At 39.7% G+C, this 25,904-nt stretch overlaps 1 protein-coding gene across 1 annotated transcript in view; it reads right to left on the reverse strand.

Annotated features, from left to right (window-relative positions):
• The window catches only part of C5 (complement C5), a 78,125-nt gene that overhangs the window by 12,964 nt on the left and 39,257 nt on the right, over positions 1-25,904 (reverse strand). Inside the window, exons 21-33 of the mRNA XM_079927421.1 lie at positions 25,596-25,823; positions 24,356-24,416; positions 18,616-18,705; positions 17,379-17,591; positions 16,834-16,909; positions 13,816-13,975; positions 12,030-12,125; positions 10,562-10,733; positions 8,542-8,747; positions 6,986-7,138; positions 6,691-6,756; positions 5,494-5,575; positions 4,404-4,452 (exon numbers count right to left, since the gene is read on the reverse strand). Coding sequence (XP_079783547.1) covers positions 4,404-4,452; positions 5,494-5,575; positions 6,691-6,756; positions 6,986-7,138; positions 8,542-8,747; positions 10,562-10,733; positions 12,030-12,125; positions 13,816-13,975; positions 16,834-16,909; positions 17,379-17,591; positions 18,616-18,705; positions 24,356-24,416; positions 25,596-25,823 — 1,652 coding nt within the window. The remainder of the gene's footprint in view (positions 1-4,403; positions 4,453-5,493; positions 5,576-6,690; positions 6,757-6,985; positions 7,139-8,541; positions 8,748-10,561; positions 10,734-12,029; positions 12,126-13,815; positions 13,976-16,833; positions 16,910-17,378; positions 17,592-18,615; positions 18,706-24,355; positions 24,417-25,595; positions 25,824-25,904) is intronic.

The raw sequence follows: 25,904 nt of genomic DNA on the forward strand, positions 1-25,904 counted from the left end.
TCTTGAGAGGCAGAGAGGCCTGTTTCTATGATTAAGCAAAGTTAGAATACTTAAAGGAGGAGCAGGTTGGTGGGGTAGGGACTGGATGGGAGTCTGGTTCTGCAAAGGTTGAGTTTTAGATTCCAGCCTCACCTTATGATGTGGGAGAGGCAGACAGACATTTGAGAGTGGAGCTTGGGAGAGCAGTTGGGATTAAAGGAAGAGCCTGGTGAGACAGCTTCATAAAGGGGAAAATGAACTGATCTCACCCAAAGGAATAAATATGAGTGCAATGGGAGGTATTATTTGAATTAGTGAGGTGGCAAGGGACCTCTTTTCCCCAATCATATCTTATTGAACATATATAAAGCAGATCCTACTAGAAGTTTTAGATGTCATATTTACCATAAAAATTTCAATATTATAAAATTTCCGGCTTATAAAAATTTAACCCCATTCTTCACCAAATTAACAATTTAGAACAAAATATAAGGCAACTTGGAACTGAAATGTGACATCTAGCATCTCCCTAATTGGATGGGTGAGTGTCACCAGAAGCAGAGAGCTCTGGCTCACAGATGCAAATACTCTGTCAACATGATGGAAAAGGGCCTCCTGAGTGAAGAGTGTCTATGAAAAGTTGCTGGAGCCTTGATGACTGGTTGCCATGGTGACTGTTTCAACCGTGGAACAGAAACCTTCCTTTCAAGAAGCCCTTTGCCTGCTGCCAAGGACAGCAATCTTTCCCAAAGGCATTTTGTTCCAGGAGAAGGAGAGAAATGAAATCCTTTTTTCTTTTCTTATGAATACAACAGAGAAGTTGTAAAAAGCTAAATACACGAAAGAGACCCTCTGAACATAGAAATTGTGTGCTGGCATTTTTTAAATCAGGAGAGTGTATATTTGAAGGCAAAGAATTTCTCACATGAATAAGTACTGCACAGTTACATTTGGAATTTATCCAACCCAGCTTCAGCATCACAGAGCCAAAAGCATGTTCCACCTGGTTTTTTGAACATTTTGTCCCCGGTTTATAAAAACCAAAGGGTAGAATATGCAGTATTACATCTCTGTTGCTATCTTTTATATATTAACAATCTGGAACTAGGCCTCCTGTCAATGAATTCAAATGAACAAGTTTTTGATGAGAGCCTTTTAATGTATAGCAGAGTTGTGGAACTACCGGAAGGCAATTTGGGATCAGATAGTCCAATATCCTTAGTTTACAGAAGAGGCCCAGAGAAGTAAGCTGATTTGCTGAAGGTCATGTGAGTATTTCATGGCAGAGGCTGCCCCACAGGTGTCCAGCTCCACTATCATAGAGTCCTTGTGCCCACTCAGTGTACCTCCCTGTAGGTCCCACACATTGATTCTAGCTTTGCCCAGAACAAGTTTGCTCATACCTCCCTGTGACAAGTGCTATGGGTTTAAACAGTGATCACACCCTGTCCTCTAGAAGAGAGGTACCCAAGAGTGGGAATGGCAGGAAGCAAGCTGCCTGGGAAAGGGTGACCTTAACAGGACCTTAGGGAATGAGGAAGGGTGTGTGAGGGGGAACAGATGGCAGAGACTGGCCAAGGAAGGAAGGAGGGACTTCGAGTGGGCTAGCTGATGAAGGAATCCTGAGAAGAGAGTGACTGAGCTAGGGACCACAGACAGGGCTGCAAAATGCTGGGAAGGAGGTGGTGAGAAATTCTGTGCTATTCCTCAAGGTCAGTGGTCTCAGATTACACTAACTGAAGGATGTGGTTTAGAAACTGGACTGGGCATCAGGGTCTGGGCTTTGAGGTCCTAGCTCCGCCTCTAACTCTGTGAGAATTTGGCCAGTTACTTCACCTCTTGGGGTCTCAGTTTCTTTACTTCTAAAATAAGAGGATTACTATATCATCCCTAAAATCCTTTTCAGCTCCAATCTATGACACAACTCTATGGAATTTCTAGTTTACCCATACTCAGTGCTTTGCATCATGTGTGATTATAAGTAAAAACAGCAAAATACCAGCCAGTTGTTGAGAATAGGAAGAATTAAGGAAACAGAACAGAACAGGAGGTACTAAGGGGTGGTGGAAAGAAGGAAGAAGCCTGTGTTCTAGTCCTGGCTCTGCCATTAACTGATTCACTCTGTGTGATCACTAAAGTATATATACATATTTTCAAAAACCTATATTTTCATAAACGTTTTAGGATGGTGGTTTGGTAAGCAGAATAATGGCCTCCAAAGATGTCCACCTCTTAATCCCCTGAAGCTATGAATTTGTTACCTTACATAGCAAAAGGGACTTGTAGGTGTGATTAGGTTAAGGATCTTGAGCCATGGCGATTCTCCTGACTGATTATCTGCGTGGGTCCAATGTGATCACAGGGGTCTTTATAAGGGAAATAAACAGGAGAGTCAGAGAAGGAGGTTACGGTGATGGAAGCAGGGGTCTGAGTCAGAAAGAGATACTGGAAGATGCTGTGTTGCTGGCTTTGAAGATGGAGGGAGGGGCAACAAGCCAAGGAAAGCAGGTGCCTCTGGAATCTGGAAAAGGCTAGGACGTGGATTCTCGCCTAGAGCCTCCAGAAGGAACGTGGCCCCAATAACACCTTGATTTTAGGACGTCTGACCCCCAGAATTATAATACATTTGGGTTGTTTTAAGTCATTACAGTTATGGTAAATTGTTACTAGCAGCAATAGGAAATGAAGATAGTGGCCAATTCAGGCCTTGGAGTTAGTTTGCTAAGGGCTCAGCATCCATGGTTCTTAGCCCTGGCTACCGTTAGAAGAACCTCCAGGGGTGAGCCTGGATGGAGTTTTGCATAGTTCTAAACTCTCTCCAGCTGAATTCAATGTGCAACCTGACTTGAGAACCACCGGCTGGCTGATAACGGCCAGGGATTTTACTGGGTGAACATGATTTTTCTAAGTAAAAGTGTGGAAGCTGCTTCTGAGAGAATCTTTTGCTCTTTCTTTTCCTAATACCTACATATCATATCTTTACCTTTCTGGAAGACAAATTAATATTTTAGTGTTTGAATTAGAAAAAGGCCAAAAATGGGAGAGAAAACTATACATGAGCAAAACAAAGCTGTTCTGTACAGTAAGTAGCTATTTAATGGAATAAATTGATACAGCCACTATGGAAAACAGTATGGAGGTTCCTTAAAAAACTAAAACTAGAACTACCATATGACCCAGCAATCCCACTACTGGGCATATATCCTGAGAAAACCATAATTCCAAAAGATACATGTACCACATTGTTCACTGCAACACTAGTTACAATAGTCATGACATGGAAGCAACCTAAATGCCCATCGACAGATGAATGGATAAAGAAGATGTGGTACATATATACAATGGAATATTAGCTATAAAAAGGAATGAAATTGGGTCATTTATAGAGACATGGATGAATCTAGAGATTGTCATACAGAGTGAAGTAAGTCAGAAAGAGAAAAACAAATATCATATATTAACACATATATGTGGAACCTAGAAAAGTGGTACAGATGAACCGGTTTGCAGGGCAGAAATAGGGACATAGATGTAGAGAACAAACGTATGGACACCAAGGGGGGAAAGTGGCGGAGCAGGGGTGGTGGTGGTGGTGCTGGGATGAATTGGGAGATTGGGATTGACATATATATACTAATATGTATAAAATGGATAACTAATAAGAACCTGCTATGTAAAAAAATAAATTAAATAAAATTCAAAAAAAACAAAACAAACAACAACAAATGAATGGATGAAGAAGATGTGACACATATATACAATGGAATATTACTCAGCCATAAAAAGGAACAAAATTGAGTTATTTGTAGTGAGGTGGATGGACCTAGAATCTGTCATACAGAGTTAAGTAAGTCAGAAAGAGAAAAACAAATACCGTATGCTAACACATATATATATGGAATTTTAAAAAGCGGTACAAATAAACCTAGTGGCAGGGCAGGAATAAAGACGCAGACGTAGAGAACAGACTTGAGGGCACGGGGAGGGAGGGTGGGGAAGAGGAAGCTGGGATGAAGTGAGAGAGTAGCACTGACATGTATACACTACCAAATGTGAAATGGATGGCTAGTGGGAAGCTGCTGCATAGCACAAGGAGATCAACTTGATGCTTTGTGACGACCTAGAGGGATGGGATAGGGAAGGTGGGAGGGAGGCTCAAGAGGGAGGGTATATGGGGATATATGTATACATATACCTGATTCACTTTGTTGTACAGCAGAAACTAACACAACATTGTAAAGAATTTATACTCCAATAAAGATGCGAGAGAAAAAAAAAGAATACCTGCTATGCTTCTCATTAAAAAAAGCGAACAATTTTGCATCTTCTGGACATTCTTATAATTCAAAAATATTTGAAGAAATAATACTCTGGCAGAAGTGAGACCCTGAAGTCTACTCTCCCCTTGGTGGAAACAGGCTCACCTGGCACATGCCACTATGCGCTTGTATTCCGAGTTGCTGTAGCTGCGGGCTGGCACACACAGCAAACAAACAAGCAAACAAACAAACAAAAATAAGAGTAAACCGTTTTTAGCTGTTTTGCAACATGTCAGAACAGAATCATTAATGAGCATGTCTCTAAACACACTTAAAAATGATTTGTGATTTGGTAGTTTTCACTTTTGATGATTTTAATGGAGATTCGTGGCTACTGACAATCCCAGGAAGTCTTAAAACCATTAGAACAGTTCTCTGCTCTCCAAGAACTTATAATTTAAGGAAGGAGTCATTTAAGGTAAATATGTGTTGGTCACATGTCTGGGGGAGGTAGCAGAGAGGAAGAGCCGACGCCTGGATTTGCTGGTAGTTGGAAATTTTCCTGCAGGAACAGGCTTCTGAGCCACAAACAGAAGCTATCAGGGCAGAGGGTAAAGGAGAACTGGGGTGTGCAAGTGGCCTTGCTTCTGGACTGGGAGGGGAGAACTAACCCATCAGAAGAGGGATGAGAGGGCCACAGGTTAAAAAAAAAGGCACATTAAGAAAGGATCAAAAAAAAAAAAAAAAAAAAAAAAGAAAGGATCATAAGTCCTGGAGAGATCAAGTTGAATGTGGGGGCAGAGAAATGTGCATTTGCCAAACTCCTTGGGATACAGAAAGGGTAAGGGATGGAAACCCAACAGAGTGATGAGAGAAATTCAGGGCCCAGGAATGGAACACTGACACAAAAGTAACAGAAATTCAAGTTTCTGAAATTAGACCCTTCTGTGGCTTTACAGCTAGTTACATTTTTTTTTTATGCTTGTTACATTCTTAAAGTAATTTTCAGTCAAAACAATTTCTGGATCAATAGCGGATACATTTAGCTTAGATATTGTTATTTAATATCAAATTCCAACTATTATTAGTTACCTGTATTATAATAAATGGCAGTTATGTTTACTCAGATGTCAACCTGTTAAAGAATTTGAATAAGAAAATTGTTTTTTGATTTAGCATGTTTTTCCTAATCAGGGAAGCTCTTTGGCATTCTTTATGCTTAACCAAAATTATAGTGTAAATCATGATGTTTTACCTTCAATTTGCTGAGTTTCAATTTTCAAATGGAAGCTGCAAATTTCCTCAGAGGTACTGGTTTTGTGAAACACAGTTTTTACCTATATTGGGACAAGTAAACAAGAGTATTCTGTTTAAAACGGGGAGTGGAAAAGGTATTATGGCAGTACTGCGGCTAGAAATGAGATGCTTAAAGTATTTTCACCACCCAGTGCAAATGGTGTACGTTAAAGACCATTTTCCCAGCAACCGGACTTTCAGCAAACTCCACAATTTGAAACATAGCTGAGAAGCCCAAGGTAAGCAAAAAACGATCTCTGTCCAGTCAGAACCTTGGTCCAAATCCCACGCAGTCAAATCTGAGCACCTCACTCTACAGGAAAGTTTTTAAGACTTTCATCCTTGTGCCTGTACACTAATTTTACAGAGAACACCACAAGGTCATGAAGTATGGTTTTCTTCAGCCCACAAACCACTGTGGTAACAACAAATTATAGGTATGCGTGGAAGGGCAGGGGTGCTGCCAGAAGTAGGTATAGTGAGAGTGACCAGAAGTGACAGAAAAGTGGACCATCCATCTCCCCACCCTCACGCAATCTTAGAAGCAGTCTTTGAAGGAATAAATGTACTAAAGATGAGCACACAATTAAATAATCAACAGAATGTTAACTTATGCTCCGAATACATAGTTTATTTTATTTGAGGCATTTGGCAGTTACACGTTTTTCTAAGCTATTTATATGTGTCCATGCAATCTATGGTTAAAAATAGAAGAAACTTAAGCCCTTACATATCCATCAATCCCCGATGATGCTGGACAAATGAGGTGAGACTACGTTACTAACCACCACATCCATGTATATACACGTATGAGTGTATACATACAAGTCACATGTATATATACATATATAGACATAAAAATTATTTATCTCTCTATATAATTATATATATATATAATTTCCACAAATACACAGACTACATACATATAAAGATTAATATGACCATTTTCAAAAAGAAATTGTGGGGACAGCTACCAAGATAGCTAGAAAGAATGATAAATGACTCTTACGTCAGTCATGGTTACCCAAGCCCAGATTTCTGTAACTTTGTGGCAAAGTCCCTAACTTTCTTTTATGTTACTTAGTACAAGCTGACACATAACCCCAATTAAGTCACACATAACCCCAATTAAGTCGGCTCTCCATGAAATACTCACATGCACTGTAGCCAAGCCATTGTTTTGTCCAGTACTTAGGACAACAAGGTCATCATTGAAAGGCACCTGGAAAGATTTTTGCGTTCAATATTATTTCTCATGCTTATTTACTTTGCACAAACACGGATTTGTAGGCTGTGGACAGTAAGAACTATTTCCAGTTACTGGTATGTTTAAATATACCTTAAAATAATCTAAAATGTGGTAATTAGAAAAATACGTATTAGCATCTGTAACAGATGATTTCAAAGGTCCCATCCGATTATAAAATACTATAAAAAAATCCTTTATTTACCTCTACTGGCCTCCCAAGGAAATTCTTCTCTGTTATCTTATAATAGTGGAGGTCACCTTTATGCTTGTAAGAAACTTTGATATCCATGTTCAAGTGGAGTTTTTTAACCAGGAGTGAATACTCTGTCAGGCCCTCGATGGCATTAATTGTATCCTATCAACAATCAGCAAGGCACAAACATAGGTTTACTTATTTATGTACTCTCTGTTTACAAATACCCTTTCTTATGAGAAGGTGAGTCAGCATTGCCTGGAGATGAAACTCCAGCTGACTGAGTGAAACTGGTTAAGGGTCCCCATGTGGAGGTGGAAGGAAGATCGTCCCCCTCCCCCAAAAAGGATGCTGCTGTTAGCAGGGACAGAAAGGCTGTGTGGCCTCAAGTCCGGGTTCTCTACCTGTCCTGAGCACGTGACTTCAGGCAAGTCACTCTTTGCAGAATACCTCCAACTCCTTGCATGACAATGTATCTCCATCCCATCCTTAAGTCTCAGCTTAAATATCCGCACAGTGAAGCCATAAAGAAGCTCCCCCTTCTCATTATTCTGTTTTAATGTTCTTCCCTTCTGCCCTTTAGAGCATTCATCTCAATTGGTAATATTTTTATGTAGAGTTTATCATTGGCGTCCCCCCCTGCAATATAAGATTCATGGGGGCAAGTAGTATATTTTTCTTGGCATCCATTACATTTAGTAAGTACACACACATGGTAGCTATTCAACAAGTATTTGTTGAAGGAATAAATGGATGAACTTAATTTTTCTGGACTTCATCTTCTTCATCTACAAAATTAGGAAATGTGGCTGGATTAGAGATAGCAAATTTGTGGCTACCCTCTCTGCCCACGTCCATGCAGCCAGTGCTAATAAGCGGGGTCCTCTCTTCTCTAAGCCTCCGGTTGTACCCACGATGAAACCATTTGCCTCCTCGGATTAGATGATCACTAATGTCACCCTGAAGGACCCCTCTAGCTCTAAATTTTATATACATATACACACACACCCTGTCATTGTCCAAGCATCCAGGGAACAGGGAAGATGCTAACATTTGAGATAAACTTGAATGTAGATGTACACTAAACAACTGCATATAGTTATAATGTAAAATATACATACTTAAATGAGTTTACATTGGTAGGTAGATAGATAAACATGTTAGTAATCAGTATTCCTCTCACCTTTTATTTGTTTTGTGGACAGAAACATCAGTGCCTTTGCAGGGCAGCTGCTGTTCCTTACATAGGAATTAACTCTCCTAGCCCTTCATGGTAATTAAGAATCATAAAGGAAGTACTGGGCTTAGAGTCAGGAGACGTGAGTTCTGATTTTGGCTCTGCCACTAACTCCCTGAATGAACCTCCTGAGGCTGACTTGCTCCTCTGTATAAGAAGGGTGTCAATGCACATATCCATTAGGGTCCTTGATTCTAGTCCTTTATTCATATCTTTGGTATGCTCCCTTGGTGACAGAAGCATGGAGGTCAGAAGGAGTGTGGAATGTGTGGTGTGGGAGGCACTAAAAATATCTCCAGGAGGATGGACCCTGAGAAAGAAACATTACCTGGGTCGAATAAAAGCCACCTCCATACCTCTGCTCTTCTGATAGCCATTTGATGATTGGATTAACGTAATTCATGTCTTTCAAGCTCAGGCTGGTAAGTAAGGCATAGGCCGTGGTTTCTACCATGTGTGCTGTGCTGGTATAACGTGCAGAGCCGTCTTTCTGTTGAAGATCATCTTTCCAAAAACGATATATTGGTGGATTACCTGAACATCAACAAATCACACTGGTAAATATGATGAAAAGTGTGAATTTGGTATAACAATTCTAGCAAGTTTCTAGAAGTTTCTTCCGGTAGTGGCCTTCTGGTTTCCAGAAATTTTTTACTCTTTTGTAAGAAGAACTTTCTCAAGGTGACCAATACAAACAAGGTCCCTTAACACAGGGCTCTTTTAACCTATAATGGAAAAAATCTAAAAAAGAATGTATATATATTTATATATATAAAATATATGTATTTTACGTACATATATAAAATTGACTATAGTTCCCTGTGCTATCCAGTAGGACCTGGCTGTTTATCCATTCTATATATAATAGGTTGCTTCTGCTAATCCCAACCTCCCACTCCATCCCTCAAAATTTTGATGTTATCTATTTACACATCAGAATTACCTGATTTGCATGACTTTGGACAAAATGTTTTCCCTCACTTGTGGAGGCTGTATTTAGAATGAAAGTTTTGGTTTTTAAAGATACTTCCAGATCAAACATTATTTGAATTATTAAGTTCCTTTCTAGCTCTTAAATTCTATGATTTTATGATTCATTTCTTACAATACCCAAGACATTTCTTTTGTGTTATTTGAAAAGTATTATACAAGTGGTTTCGAGGTATATGTTAAGAGTCAGTCATTTTTAAATGATGACAGAAGTCAAATTTTGTAGATAATGATAAATCTCATGTAAGATTTATTAAACTTTTAGAAAACCTTAGTCAGGAGACGGCTCAGAAGTGCCCAACCATGCCGGTGCTGGTCTAGGCACATTGGCCAATGACCACAGCTCCTCTCTATTTCTTTACTCTTGACCCATAGGAAGCAATATCTTTACTTTGTAGTCAACCTGGTACAATACAAGCTAGGTCATGCACTCTCCTGGGGCTCACACTGGCCCCCACAGCACCTTGATATGAATGAGACTCAGGCACCCCTTGCTCAGGGTAGAAGCTGACTCAAACCAGGGTGCATGGATGGGGGAGCAGAGCACAGGCTGGATTTCAGCCTTAATTCACCTGCTTGCTTGGGTGCTTTGAACATTGCACAACTGTATACAGGAGTCCTGCAGAGCTCCAGTAATGACCTCCAAGGTCCTACATGGCACTCCCTCACGCTTTCCTTCCCTGACATCACTTCTTACCCTCATCTCATTTCTCTCCAGCCATACTGGCCTCCTGGCCTTTTCTGGAGCACCAGGCATGCTCCTACCTCAGTAATATGCAAAGTTGTTTCTCCACCAGGAAATACCCTTCCAGAGAGCCACTGGCTTGCTTCCTCACCTCCTTCATGTCTTGACTCAAACACCATCTTCTCAGTGAGGCTTAAGCCTGACAACCCCATCTAAAATTACAACCCACCCCCTCGCCCTGTGTCACTTCCCTGCTTCATTTTTCTTCACATCAGTCATCACTAAGCTATTCAGTATATTAAATGTTTTAGCTATTTATTGCGTTTGTCTCTCCCTAACTAGAATGTAAGCTTCATGAAGGCCTGAATTTTTTTTTTTTTTTTTTGTCTGTTGCTTTATCCCCAGAGCCTAGAACAGTGCCTGGTGCATAGGAGGTACTCAATACTCAATACACATTCATTCCTTTGTTGAATTAAGGAATGGATAAAAATGTGCTGAATGAATGACTAAGTAAATGAATAACAGCGCTTATTCCTTTGTACTGTGATGATTTGTTTCTTGAGGGCAGGGATGGTGTCTCACTCCACTATGCATGCCACCACCCCTTCCCCAATTAGCAGACGCTACATGCCTAGTAGACACTTGCCGAGTACCTGTCAGGAACAAGTCATACCTTTAACCAAAGCTTCCTTCTTCAGGGCTGAGACAATTGAACGAAACTGTGGGTGTGTTTTATCTCCCAGGGAAAGAGCAAAAGCAGCGATGGCCAGTGTAAAAGTACTCTTGGTCGAGAGGGTATTTTCAAGCAGAAAGGTGTCAGCTTTAGTTACAGCTGTGCTGACTTTCTGGAAACAAGAGCAGAAGATACCTAAGTTTCTTTGTCAAGCATCGGCCTATCAACTGATGGGACCTGCCCCCAGATGGTGCCACTCTGGGGCAGGCAAGGTGAAGGGTGGAAAGAGAAATGACCTAATAGAAATGGATGGTGTCTCCCTGAAGCAAATCCTTCCGGGAGAAGGAGCAGAGTGTAACCTGGAAAGTGAAAACGAGATTGTCCACATCCAGTTGTTTTAGTTTCTGAATCCTCCCCTCCTCGGTAGAGGTTTTTCCACTGAATTTCTGCTTCCCATGTCAGACCTAGCCTCTGGGAAGAGGAAGCACCAAGTATAGACACAGCTTTCTCCATTCCCCCCCAGCATAGCTGAGACAGATTCACATTTTCAAAAGGAGTTTTAGTAACTAAAACCATCAGTAGCAGAAAAAGAGCCAAGCTGTCAAAGTACTTTTTGATCCTAAGGATTCCTGGGAAAATAGTCTTTATGACTTTGTCCTGAGACGACTAAAGTAGTTATTTTGGATAAGTGGATGAGGAGGTGGCATGGTGCATCGCTGCTGACATCTTGCCTGGTGCATTCTCTCCCAGCACCACTGCTAACTTCTCCTTCTTGATTATTTTGTCTTGCTGGATATATATATAAAACAATTCTCTTGAACTAAACTAAACGATTATTTTGTTTTGTGGTTCGAGTCCTATCAATCCCCTTGGGTTTTTCCATCTTGGTTCTGTCTGCTGGTTTGAAGGACATGTCTAATTTACTTCCCAGATCAGGGTCTCAATTCTGTTAACCTTTGGAATCTTCTATATTGATTCACTTAAGTGGATCCTCTCCTTCCTCCCTTCATCTTCCAAGCAAATGAAACAGCACAACCCAAGGCAGCAAACGTGGTATGGGGCATCCTCAATAGTTCTGTGATACAGAGTACCTCAACACTCTGTATTCCGGGTTATAGAACAACAGTCACATACGTGGCATAAGATTTAGCAGAGGTAAGAGTAGGAAGCTGCAGACACGGGGTCATTTTCTCATCACAGTCAGAAGTTATCTGTTCTAATCACAGCTCTACGAGTCAGTAGCCTGTGACATGGGACAATTAAATTCACCTTTCGTACAGGCCTCAGCTTTCTCAACTGTCAATGAGTGGGTTGGACTAGATGTTCTCTAGTATCTATCATAATTCTGAAATCCTTAAATTCTGGAGTTAAAGTTATTTTCAAGCCCCCCTCTTACCTTCCCCCCTCCCCCCAAGAATATGGTATGGAAAAAGACCATGGGTGTTGGAGAAAGAAAACTCTTACTTACCTCCAGAGGGCATATATCAAAGGCCTTTCTAATTCCAATCACAGCAAAAGCTGTAAGATATAAAGTTTTCTCTCGGGCTTCAATGGGCAAGGTACCCTAAAAGTAAGCAATGTTTAAAAAGGAGAGCAAACTGGTGTCTTTAAAGTGAAGTGACCTTGCTCTAATCTTTATTTTGGACCTACTCTCCTTCTCTCCCTTCATGCACTCTAGTTGGACTGCTTGCGTTTTTTCAAAGCTCTGAGTCTTACATGCTTTCACTTGCTTTTCTCTCCTCCACCTCTCTACCCTGTAGCTCCACTTCATACCTCTTTACCACGTTCAAGTTCACCCTCTCCTTCTAGACCCTGTTAAAATGCCACCTCCCCTGAGAAGCACTATTCTGCCTCTGTTCTCCCACATTTTCTCCTCTTAGGGCAGTGACGTTCCTATGCAATGCTTCCAAGACCTTCCAGTAAGTAACCTTCACTTTTTTCTCCAGCTTTATTTTGTGCCACTCACCCTCTGGACTTCTTGGCTCCAGCTCTTTTAATGAACCACCCTCTCTCTACTTCAAGATAACAGGCATGATGTTTGCTCCACTTGCAACACTCTGCCTGCCTCCCTCCTACCTAGCTCCCAGGGACCTGGTCAACCCATTTTCTCAACTCCCCCAATCTAGGTTAGAGTTTCCTGCTTTCAAAGAAACTGTATTTCCCTTTTCTTAACATGAATCCCACACTTGAAATCACTTACTCAATGTCTGACTTCTCTGCTAGACTGTAACTGCCATGGCCTCAGTGACCACACCTGTTTTGTTCACTGTTATGTCCCTACCATGTAGCACTTTGTACACATACAATACATACTTACTGAATAAATAAATGAACACACACACTTCAATCGGTTAGAGTTATTAGCATTTATACCCCACTTTCCCTACCAGTGTGCGAGCTCCTTTGTGGCAGGGATACTCTGGTCCATCCTTCCCACTCTTCCTCCCCCATGGTGCCCCAAATAGGCCCTTGCATGTTTTAGGTGCTTAGTGAATGGTTGTTGAATGGATACGAATAGATGGATGGATGGGTGGGATCTTAAAAAAAATTGTTGTAGTATTTTACTCTTCAAATAGCACCTAGATGATGTCAGTTGCCCCCATTTCTTGTGTGAGTCCTAATTGGTCCTAATTATGGGACCCCTGTCAGCCAAGAGGCTGCTTGTGCCTGATATGAAAGGGATTGGATTGGGGCAGGCAAAATAAATAAATAAATAAAAGCTGTTGGATCCTAAAAAATACATTCTAGGAGTAGAAGATGTTGCAGCAGTATCTTGCAGAGGTTTTGCAATTCAAGCATGTAAGTGGATTCCAATTTCAAACAACACTTTGTTGTACTTTTAATAAATTGACCCCACTCTTTCTAACAGAGTGTAAATAGGATCCCTTCCATGTTTCACAACAACATCTCGCAGTCTTGACCTGTAAGAAGGCTCTGAAGCTCAAGTTCAGATTCATACCAAGTGTACGTGGACAAATTAGCACATTTTACCCGTTCTGAGATCACTAGCACTTGTACCCTGTGACCCACTAATGCCTGTTACACCAGGTGTCCAAGATCTCACTCATCTGACCTATGCTGAATTGTCTGAAGAGCAGGATGAGAAGACCTTTCAAATTCTTTGTACACAAGAGAAGTTTCTTGCAGGATTGCATATATTCTCCCCTCTCTTTTTCATTCTTATAAAATGGATGAGAACACAACTCAAACTTGTAAATAAAACTATTGCTCATCTGTGCATTTGGTTTCCTTACCTGTAATTTTATTGGTTGATAGTCGGAATTTTCCTTGAATGATCCATTTTCTAGTTGACAATTCTCAACCAGCCACAGTAAAGAATTACAAATTGAATTTTGTTCCTGATCTACATATTTACTTACTTGTCCAAGTACTCTTAAAGCAAAAGCTGTTAACCTTTGAGACAAAATCAAATAAATAAACATTTAGACACTGAATCCCTGTTGGCTTTCAACTTTCAGTGTGTTTTAGTTCATACAGTGTTTATTCTTGAAAAGAAAATAATGTGTTTTTTTTTTGTTTTTTTTTTGTGGTACGCGGGCCTCTCACTGTTGTGGCCTCTCCCGTTGCGGAGCACAGGCTCTGGATGCACAGGCTCAGCGGCCATGGCTCACGGGCCCAGCCGCTCCGCGGCATGTGGGATCTTCCTGGACTGGGGCACGAACCCGTGTCCCCTGCATCAGCAGGCGGACTCTCAACCACTGTGCCACCAGGGAAGCCCAAAAATAATGTTTTAAAACGCACAATTCCAAAGTAAGTTGTTACCATTTCACAAGGGCAGGAAAGATTTCAGGAAGATCTCCAAAAACGATCAAATGTGAGCAGTACATCTTCTGTGACTGCAAATTTGTTAGCTTGTACACAAGCTGAAAATTGATGCCTGATGATAAAAAAATTCTTCTTTCTCTAAAGTTAAAGACAATAGTGTTGAAACAAATAGTTTTGTGTTAAAGCACTGACTCATGAACATGAGATATGGAGGAGCGAAATCATAAAATTCTAGATTGTAAAATTTGTACAAGCTATCTGATCTAAATCCCCGTCTGAGGTCTGAATTCTCTTCCCCAACATCTGTGGGAATGTTTATCTCTCTTCCCCTTGAACCATGTTATTGATGCAGAACTCACCACCTCCCAAGGAAGCCCTAATTATTATGATTACTTAGTCAAAAAGCAATTTCAGTCTCTACTGTCTCTCAAAGAATATCAGAGGGGGTCTAAATACTTCATGACCCCATGTGCCCCTTATGCCTCCTTTCCTCCCCTCCAATTCCTTCACTCAGCAGCCCAGGAGGCAGAAGCCCTTGAGACTCAGACCACTTGACTCTCTCCCTCACTTTAAAATTTTGTTTTCCTTTTCCTTTTTAAAGGAATATTATTCTCAGTACTTTTTGTATCTTCTCTGTATTTCTAAAAAAAATTTTTTTGGAAAGTATTCAGGTGTTGGCCATTTTCTTCTATGTATGTTTATCTCCAAAGGAACTCATGGAGTTGGGCCTGGGGTGGTTGGGTCCAAGTGTTTCTATGTTTCTGGCTGAACACCATCCACTCAGTCTTGCCCAGAATCTTGAGAGGCTCTGGGGGTTTCCTGAGAGGCTATTGCATATTCTCATGGGGATTTCTGTTCTCCAGGCATTTAGTTTCCAGTTCCTGCTGTGGTGTTTTCCAGTCTGTATCGATCTCCACTCCCTGCATCCAGGGATCTCCACTCCCTGCATCCTCCACTCCCTGCATCCTGGGTTTTATCCTCTGGTTGCCATACTCCAGGGGCCTGTGTGTCTTTCAAATGTGCTACCCACACAGGGTCAGACCCACTTCTAAGGTACAATCTGTGAAACGTGGTGACTGGTTGGATGTAAAGCCAAAAGGAAAGGGAGGAGTCAAACTTGGTCAGTGGAGGACAAAGTATTGCTGTGCACTGATTAGGGGAACAGAGGAACAAAACAATGAATTTGGCATGGAATGTGTTCAAAGGGCTTTTGGCTCCCAAGTCCACAGAAATATGGATCTGGAGCTAAGGAAAGAAGATAGGCCTTGAGACGTGATTAGAGAATCATCTGCATAGGAATTATGGAAGTCATGGGCAAAGATGAGATTGTACAAGGAGAGAGTCTAGAAAATGAGGGTCAAGGATAAAATCCTGGGGACTCTCAACAGTTAAAGGGCATAATTTAAAAGACAATTATTCTAGATTGTAAACCCCTTAAAAGTGTTTCATATAGTAGAACCTACAAAGTACCTGTCACAGTGTCTTTAGTAAATATTTTGGCAAAGCATGATATTATTCTTTGAAAATAAGTTGCCATATGGATTTGTTAATTCAGACTGACTTTCCCTCAAATAATCAGAATTTTGGAAGTTATTATGCTTCACCAATTAAGTACTTACAGAGCACCTACTATATGCCAGGTACATACCAGGCACTAGGAATACTTGAAACTGCCCACATAGAGCTTACATTCTAGTGGCGAGACAGACAATAAGTGTGATAAGTAAGAATGTTAGTGATAAATTCTAAAGAGTAAAGGAAAGCTGGGGAGAAGAATATGAAGTGTTGGGATGGGAATGGCATGCTAGATAGAATGATCAACAGAGGCCTCATTGAGAAGGTGACTTTTGGTAAAGACTTGAAGGAGGTAGCTGAGTCAGCCATGCTGATACAGGAAGAGGGGGAAGAGGGAGTAGTCAATGCAAAGGCCCTGAGGTGGAAGCATGGCTGGCATGTTCAAGGAACAGCAAGAAGGCCAGTGGGGCTCGAGTGGAGTGAAAGAGAGTAGTAGAGGATGTAGTTGGAGAGGTGAGGTAGGGCTAGACCATGTAGGGTCTTGTAGATCACAGTAAGAAGTTTGGTTTTTACCCTGGGTAAGATGGGAAGCTCCTGAATGGTTTTGTGGGACGTGACCTAACATGTTTTAACAGAGTCCCTCTGGCTGCTGTGTTGAGTATAGACTGAAAAGGGGCAAGGGCTGATGCTGAAAGACCAGAGGGGGCTAGTGTCATAATTCAGGTATGAGATGAGAATGGCTTGGACCAGGGTCGTGGGCTGGGGTTGGTGAGAAGTAGTCAAGTTCAGGATATATTTCGGAGGTGCAGCCAAAAGGATTTGCTAGATCAGGTGTGGCTTGTAAGAGAAAGAGGGCAGTGAAGAATGACTAGGCTTTTTAGCCTGAGCAACTGGACAGAGTTTCCACTAAGGTTGTTATTCTTTAGTTAATTAACAACTTATGGAAATGCAAGTCAAAACTTTCTACTTACCAAGTGCTAGCACTTCCACCCTTCCACATGCTGTAAGAATAGTCAGCATTTCTGAAGGACATGATGCTCACCATCCCTAAGAGGCACCAGGGAAAGAACACAGTGCTTCAATGACCCCCATTTCTACTCAGAGAGTGCTTTATTAGCCCCTGGGAACACTGAACTTCCTTTGGTGTTGGGCAGCAAGCACATGCTCTGTGGCCAACACTGAACTTCTCAAAGGAAGTATATGAATCGCTTGAATTGGGAATTATCAAGTAGAACATTCTGAGCTCATTCAAGAAGGAAGGAAGTACTCTGTAGAGTTTGGAATGCAGGTGTCTTGTATCTCATCCAGGCGTTTTAGTAAGTTAAGCCAAAGCGCTCCAGCAAACAGTATTTATTTGTGTAATAGAGTCCACCTCATGATTTTTTTTTTTTTAGCTGAAATGCTTTTACAAATAAGCTTTTGTATAATTCATAACTTAAATATTAGTTTAATCAAACTATTAGTTTAAAAATCACAAGATTTTAATGTATAATATGTGAAATAGTTTTTTTCTTACCTTCTTTTAATTTTTTCTTCAAGTTCTGTTTTTGAGGTAATGAGTTAGCAGAAAAAATGTTCCAATTATTTCCTGCTTCCAGGTAGTGAAAAACATAGAATACTGGGACAATGCTCATCAGTTCTGCCTCTGCATTCCCTTTGGGGAGGTGGGTGAGGATATCAATGCCTTCCTGACTCAGAACTGCAGACATGACCTCACCTATAAGAAGTCCTGATACAAACAAACAAGCACACAAACAAAAATCATAGGTACAATCAACTTCTGTCAACTTCTGAGTAACAGTACATTTTAAATGGAGATAAGAGCAACCATCCTTATCCTTTCCTTTTTATCTAGGCAGCTGAATTACTTCTCAGAACTGGGGAGAGGAAAAAAATTTGATTAGAAGATGTATTTAAAAGAAACACCAAAAGCAGGCTTAAAAATACCACTGCAATATGGGGATAAAATGATGTAATACAGTGGGCAGATTACAGCATAGAGGACATGGCAAATTAGTTGCCATTCAACCTGAAAGCTTTAGATATTGTAAACTCTATGAATCAATCGCATCCACGAAGCGAAGCTAAGAGTCTGAACTGTGAACACTCTGTGAGTGCTATGAGAGCTCTGTCTATAACTCATCGTGAGACCCTGGGAAAAACACTTTCTTATATATCTAACTACAGAGTTGGACATGATTAAAAAGGTCTTTTCCAGTACTAACATTCTGTGATTCCAAGGTTTTATCTAAGATAAAATGTAGTCAGGACATTCTATTATTCTGATGATGCGTCATTGAATTTTTAATGGCTGGAGACCAGGGATAAAACCTGCTAAAGACACCACTTCTACAAATGTACTGGCACTCTAAAAGAGCAGAGCTGCTTTCTTGGGGCCATTTGCAGGTCATAAAGCCTTCTCTGGAACAGGACTGGCCACTAGGCTAATAGAAAGTCCTTTAAATCTGGACGCAGCTGCACTTTCGTTTTAGAGAGGTCTTTGGGCCAATGACAGCCCTCACCCTCCATCATGGGAGCATGCATCTCCATTCAAATCAGGCCACTGGAAGAAGAGAGTTGGAAGAGTGGTTAGGGATTTGAAGGTGGGAGTAGGAATAGGGTACTCCCAGAGGTCCCCTATTGTACATGCAACTGAGTAGAGAAGAGGAGAAATAGGATAATCATGAGAATATTTGATTTTTGTTTGAAACACAAAGTGAAATAAGAAATAAAAATGGCACTTGTTAATTTACCTTTTACACTCACAATCCTTTTGACTTTTGTTTTGGGGACCAAATCCAATGGTAACCTGTATGGGAACTCCTTTCGTCTACTAATGACGCCTGAAATTTAAAAGAAAATTATTAGATTTACACAGAGTTCTTGAGGGAAGACTATTTACAGATTATTTATAGTATAACTACTTTCAGGGAATTTTAAAAAAAATAATAGACTCTTTTATAACAACAATATTAAAATTTAAAAGGGAAATTTAAAATAATCAAGGATTTTTTTATCAAACCCTAGGCTTATATAATCTCATTAAATAAAGCATTAACGTTGACTGTTAAGCTTCCTGGTCATTACACGATAGGAAATAAATAGGTTATATAAATCTTATTCATCAGTAAAAAGGAGCATGCTGTTTTGTCCAAAGACAGAAAATTATTCCCGGAACTGAAATCTAAAAATAACTAACAAGTAATTCCTTAGTCAAGGAAATGTGAAGATTAGCTCCATTGGGAAGCATGCCCTGAAATCCCTTCTACCTTCTCCTCTCCATCTAACTTAGACACTTTTTCTTTCAGCACAATAACAGAGTTTAAGCTTGCTGTATCAGAGCATTTTCTACTGTAATCATTGGTTTATTTCATGAAAATGATAGTATTTATCATTCTACTGATAGAATACCAAGCACACTGCTAAGCTCTTTGAATGCATCATTACACTGGATCCTCACAACAACTCTATGCACTGTGTCTACTATTATTATTTTAATTTTATAGATGAGCAAACTGAGGCTTAGAAAGCAAATTACTCAAGGTCACAGAGCTAGTACAGATGAAGCTGCATCTGAACTCAGGAAGCTTTACTGCCAAACCCATAGTAGTCACCACAAAGAGACTCCTCCTCCCATTGTCCTGCTAAGAAAGCTCTCTGAGGGCAGGAACCATTCTTATTGAACGCTGTGGTCCCAAGCACTTAGTCCCTGGCACATGGTAGATGCTAAAAAAAAAAACTAGTGACAGTTTGCAATTGCATGGCCAAACCACATGGCTTTGCAGAAGAGACAGGAATGCTCCTCTTCTTTCCTCATCAACCTTTGATAAATGCTGAGGATATAATATTAAAATAAAACTTAGTGGAAGACATTTGAGAGCTTTGCAATGTGGATGAAAGAGTACTGAGCTCAGAAAGAACTTACTCTGGATGTGACACTGGGCAAGACACAATCTTTCTATGCTTTGGTTTGCTCATCAGTTAAATAGAGGTAATAGTATTTTCCTCAAAGGGTTTTTGTGAAGATAAAAATAATGTAGACAAAGCATAGCAAACAGTTTGTGCTCAATATATGGTACTTATGACAGTAAATTGTTTGAGATTATCTAAATTTGATCCTCCACCATTTTTTTCCATTGATACCTGCCCTTGACTATTTCATTTCTCATTATCAACTCTTCTACTAGATGGAAAATGTACAGAAAAAAAGGCTAAAACTAAGAGAAGTCAATTTTACTCCTTGTCAGAGATCATAAAAAAGACCCATCAAGGCATCACTTATAAAGGTAGATGCTAGAGAGATTAAAACATTTAAAAGTTAAATCTTTAAAACCAACAGGATAAAATAAGCAATAATGTCTTTTTGAACTAAGATATATAACCATAAAATGAAATTATAATGAATTTGACTATGTCAGAAAAAAAGATTACTGTTCAAAACCCACTAAGGTCTACGACTGCTCAAAGAAGTATATGAGAGACAAAATCAACAAGAAATAGACAAGAAAATCCAAGTGGAAAATAGAAAAAAGTGCAAAAGATAGGAATAGTCAATTCACAGAATGGAAGTCCAAATGGCCAGCAAGTATATGAAGAAATGTTTAGAAATCACTGTAATCAGAAGAATCCAAATTAAAACAATAATGAGATGTCACTTTATACCCCTAAAAATGGCACATTTTAGAGAGGTGAGTAACACCAAGTGTTGGTGAGGATGTGGAATAAGGAGAATCCTTATGCAGTGCTGGTGGAGGTATAAATAGTACAGCCATTCTGAAGAGCAATGTGACAGAAGTAAATGATATTCAGTATATGTATGCCCTTTGACCCAGCAGTTCAACTCCAAAAAACATAGTCCAGATAAATTCTCACACAGATTCGTAAAGGGAGATGAATAAGGATGTTCATTGCAGCATTGTTGATGGTAGTGGGGAACCTGTCACTAGGGGATGGGTAAGTAAAATTGTGGTGGAATTGGAACTGAGCAGAACCCTGCAGGGCCCCCACGTACAAAAATGAGCAGTTAATGATTAGGACAATAGTCACAGACTGAGTGTCTGATGCACATTCCTGAGTTGTTTTACAGATACTGTAACTGCCACCAGAGGAAAAAAGCTAACTGCATGAGGACAAGACTATAGCCATGACATTAGCTTCTCCATCTTGAGCAGTACTGAATCTATGGCTATCACAGTTCCAAGAACTGGCCTCAAGAGAATGGAATTAACATTATTGCTCATAATAAACTATATCTTTGTGGGCATCAAAATAATTGTATCTTACTCTGCCCATATATGTAAGCAGGCAACTAAAATTGTCAGCAAAGATGCTACAGACCCATGTTGACATTTTCCACTCTGAGAATATGGTGCCCTATGTCAGCATGAAGAAAATTACAGAAGATGGAGCTTCACCCCTGATCCCATAGAAATGGAATGATGTTTGACAGTGGGGAAATGAAAGCAGCTCTTTTGCCCTTTTCCTGTTTGCCCATTTCTGTCCCCCTCTAACCTTAAAAGAACCTAATTACAGGAATGAGATCACTAGGCAGTTTGACCTAACTCCTAACTTATACTCTCCTGAATGCACACCATGCGAAGAATCAAAGAACCTGTTGATCCTTTACCTAAATAAAAAGAAGCAAAAATGAAGAATTAAGCAGTTAAAGAATGACTGGCTCTACAGGGAACTCTGCTCAATATTCTGTAATAACCTAAATGGGAAAAGAATTTGAAAAAGAATAGATGCATGTATACATATAAATGAATCACTTTGCTGAACACCTGAAACTAACACAATATTGTTAATCAACTATACTCCAATATAAAATAAAAATTTTTTTTTAAAAAAGGGCTTGCCTGGTGGCGCAGTGGTTAAGAATCTGCCTGCCAATGCAGGGGACACGGATTCGATCCCTGGTCCGGGAAGACCCACATGCCACAGAGCAGCTAAGCCCATGTGCCACAACTACTGAACCTGCGTGCCACACCTACTGAAGCCTGCGCACTTTGAGCCCGTGCTCCACAAGAGAAGCCACTGCAATGAGAAGCCTGCGCACCACAACCAAGAGTAGCCCCTGCTCACCGCAACTAGAGAAAGCCCACCGCACAGCAACGAAGACCCAACGCAGCTAAAAATAAATTAAAAAAAAAAAAATGAATGACTAGCTCTCTACCCCCAACAGCCCCTTCAGAAATCCTGCAGGCAAATCACGTGGGCAAGATAACATCTGAAGAGTCAGCCAGTCTGCACACAATGGAGAATGATGCAGAATTCAACCTCCTGCCTAGATGATTCACTGAAATTCTTCCCCCTTCTCCTTTAAAAACTGTAATGGCTGAGCAGAAACTTTGGAGTTGGTCTTGGGATGCGAGTCCACCTTCTCCCGAGATTGCCGGCTTCTCTGATTAAAGCATCTTTCCTTTCTATTGACATTTGCCTCTCAAATTATTGCCTTTTGAGTGGCAAACAGCCGAACCTGAGTTTGGTAACAGAATATAAAATACTGTATAGAAGCAGTGAATTAAATGCATGTATAGCAATAGAAATATTTGTTTAAAACACAGTATTGTCTTTAAAAACTTAAGAACTAGAACAGGACCTATAGCACAATACCTTTTATATGTTAAAAAAACATACACACACAAAACAACCTTTCCTCCATACTCTAAGACATATTTCAAGCATATTAGATTGGGGGCATTTGAAGGAAGGGAAATGGGAGTGGAGGTCAGGCACGAGGAGAGAAAATAAAACATGAGAGGGGCCTGCCCAAACCAATGATGATGATGTGCTGAGAACTGAGGTGGGGGAGAGAGCTTGTCAGGCAGAGAAAGCAGGAACCAAAGGCTAGGGCTAGTCTCGTGTATTGAGTTTCTGTGTTTAGTCTCTTTTTAAACTGATGTCACATAATTTTAATTACTATTACTTTACAATTTGTTCTGATACCTCATTCTCCCTCACTGATATTTTTCTCAGATTTCCTCTAACATTATTGTCTGTTTACTTTTCCAAATATGTTTTTTTAGGCTTTTAAAAAAAAACTGTAAAGTATCATAGCAGTATAGCAATTCCAATATACACAGATTGGAAGTATTTAATAAAATCTCTGAAATAAACTAGACAGAATTGGTTGTCATCTTTACCCTATTTAGCACTCTGGAAAGTAACAAAGCTGCCTGAATCTAAGTTGTCTAAAATGATAAGGGAAAAAAGTCATGTGACAAGATTGGAAAGAGGCATAGATTCTTTTTTTTTAACCAAGATTTTTGATGGAGAGATCTATTCCCCGATAAAAGATCATTGCCATCTTGTGGGCCTGATGTTCACACCTGGGATGGGTAAGACAGGGCTGTTTTGGAAAGCTGTTTGCAATAATGTTAGTATAGCAGGCATAAGGGGGAAGAGAAAGAGAAGACAAAGGAAGCAGTGGCTCTGAGGTGTGATGTGACTGCATGAGGCCAAAACCTCAGAATTTGTCATATATCTCCCCATATATCCTTCACAGGCTGGGAGGAGGTCTGTGTGAAGATAAGATTAGAGAAAAAAGTTTGCATGAAGTCATTCTTATTCAGTTTATGGGACTCAACTGATTAGAAATGTAAATATTAATTCTTTGCTTTCCTAGAGGAAATAGCACTCTGAGTATAGTGGCCTTGATTTGTAAGGAAACTTTTTCTTTCCATTGCTGTATCACCGAAAGAAAAGAAGAATGATACAATGCAACAATAAGGTAAATTTCAATCATTTAATAAGAACTACAGTAGTCTGTCTTTTTTTGGTGAAAAGAATTGTTAACTGAAAACGTTCTAAATTTCATAAATACATAGGTATTTAGGCCTTGATGAAGTGCTCAAATGTTTGCACAATTCTAACTTTAAGAAGATTCCAAAAAAAAGGAAGATTCAGAATATCTCAACTGGAGGAAAAGCAAGGAAGCAGGAACAATGAGGAATGGCTTTGTTAAGTAATTTATCAGCATTATTGTGTTTTCAAATAATGCATGTTAGATAAGAATGTAAAAGATTTTTTCTTAGGTGTTCTTTGGACTGATGGTTCTATAAAAAATATTATATAACTTATTATTGTGATGGATAGAATGGTAAAATGACTAATTTATAAGGGAAGTCATGCAATGATTACTATTTCAATGCTTTGTATTTAAAACTAATGGGGTTACTTTGGGAATTCCCTGGCGGTCCAGTGGTTAGGGCTTGGTACTTTCACTGCCTGGGTTTGATCCCTGGTGGGGAAATAAGATCCCGAAACCCACGCCATGCAGCAAAACAAACAAACAAAAACCTAATGGGATTATTTTTCTTTGTTCTAAACCCATCCAGATTATAATATAACACATGCTATCAAAAATGGCAGTGAACTAAGAAGTGGATATTTCTGATTCTATACAATTAACATTTTTAAAAATAGTGTTTCAGGTTACACATCTCTCTAGGGCAAAAGACAACATATAAAATACAAACTCATTTTGCCTACCGTAGATACCCTTTGGGTCCAGAGTAGTGCCAGCATAACTTTCCCTTTTGACACCTTCCGGCTAAAATAAAGGCAAAAATCATTCAGTTAAGAACATAATTAAATTTATATGACCTGAATGCTTGAATCAACTTGACTACTTTTCCAATTAAAAAATTCTTTTTTTTTTTTGGAGAAGGCAAAGTATGTTTAAATACTTATATGCCTACCTCCAGGAATAAGATTTTCTGGCTATTTGCACGATGATCAGAGCAAACACTTAAATAGAAATTATTATAAGCCAGGTAATTGATCTAAGTGCTTTGTATGTATTAGCTCATTTAACCTCAAAAATACTCTATGGGGTAGTGCTCCCATGTGACATACGAGGAAACTGACACCCAGAGAGATCAAGAAACTTATCTGATGCCACACTGCTAGTGGAGCCAGGATTCAAACGCAGGCAGTGTGGCTCCAGAATCTGTGCATGGAACCACCATGCAAAGATGTATAGAAAATAGAATGTGCCTTGCACAAAATAAGTCAATACATGTTTACCAAAGTGAATTCATGGCTGAAAACAGAACTCAGAGAATGAAGACCTCGGAAGACCCAGTTCTGTCATTAACATTCTTGCCAAGAATCTTAATCTTAAAAAGATAACATGAAAACTCTCAACAGACTGTGTGGGTAAACAGTACTTAAGAAATGATAGTTTTCTTCCTTTTTTGGCCTGTTTACTCATTTACAAAATGGAAAATTTTCTAGGCTATAAATTCTAAACTATAAATGCATGGATCCTATCTTATTTATTGCTGTAGCTCCAGTACTTAGCATAATATCTGGCACAGATTTCAAAACATTTTCTGAATGTGTTGGGGGAAAAAAATACTCCAGAAAACTATACACCAAAATGTTAAAATCGGGTATCTCTGGTTGTAGGGGTTTTTGGTGGTCTTAATTTTCTTCTCTGTGGTTTTTCAGTATTCCATGCTTTCTACAATGAGCAAGCATCATTGTTTTACTTAAACTTTAAAAACATAATTTCAGACTTAAAGAAAAGTTATAAGAATAGTCCAAAAATATCTGAGATAACCTCCACCCAGATTCCCCCAAATGTTAACATTTTGTTATGTTTGTTTTATAATTTTCTCTTTGTGTGTCTCTTTCTGAATCACTTAAGCATGAGTTGCTGATAACTTTTTTTTTCAGAAAGAAAAAAGTGTTTTTGAAAGAATTTTTTTAAAGCATATTTTCTTACCACCACTCGTAATGTTTTTATTAAGATTTCGTTTCCAACAGAAGTCTCCAGTGAGAAGCTGATGTTGTGGAGGCCGATTTCCAGAGGAAGCACGCTGAAGGTCACCAAGTGGCTGGAGGAGCCCTCTATTCTCTGGGGCAGACATTTGGAGGAACTTTTCCCCTGAGGGTCAATGTCTGGGCTTCCCGATGAACAGATTCCCTCCACGGGAGACATTTTAACACAGAACTGAAATATCACCAGTGAACAATTATTTCAAAACATTTTATGATAAGGAAAGCACGCCCTGATTACATTCATCTGGACAAA

Source organism: Stenella coeruleoalba (assembly GCF_951394435.1).
Source record: "Stenella coeruleoalba genome assembly, chromosome: 7".
Lineage (NCBI taxonomy): Eukaryota > Metazoa > Chordata > Mammalia > Artiodactyla > Delphinidae > Stenella > Stenella coeruleoalba.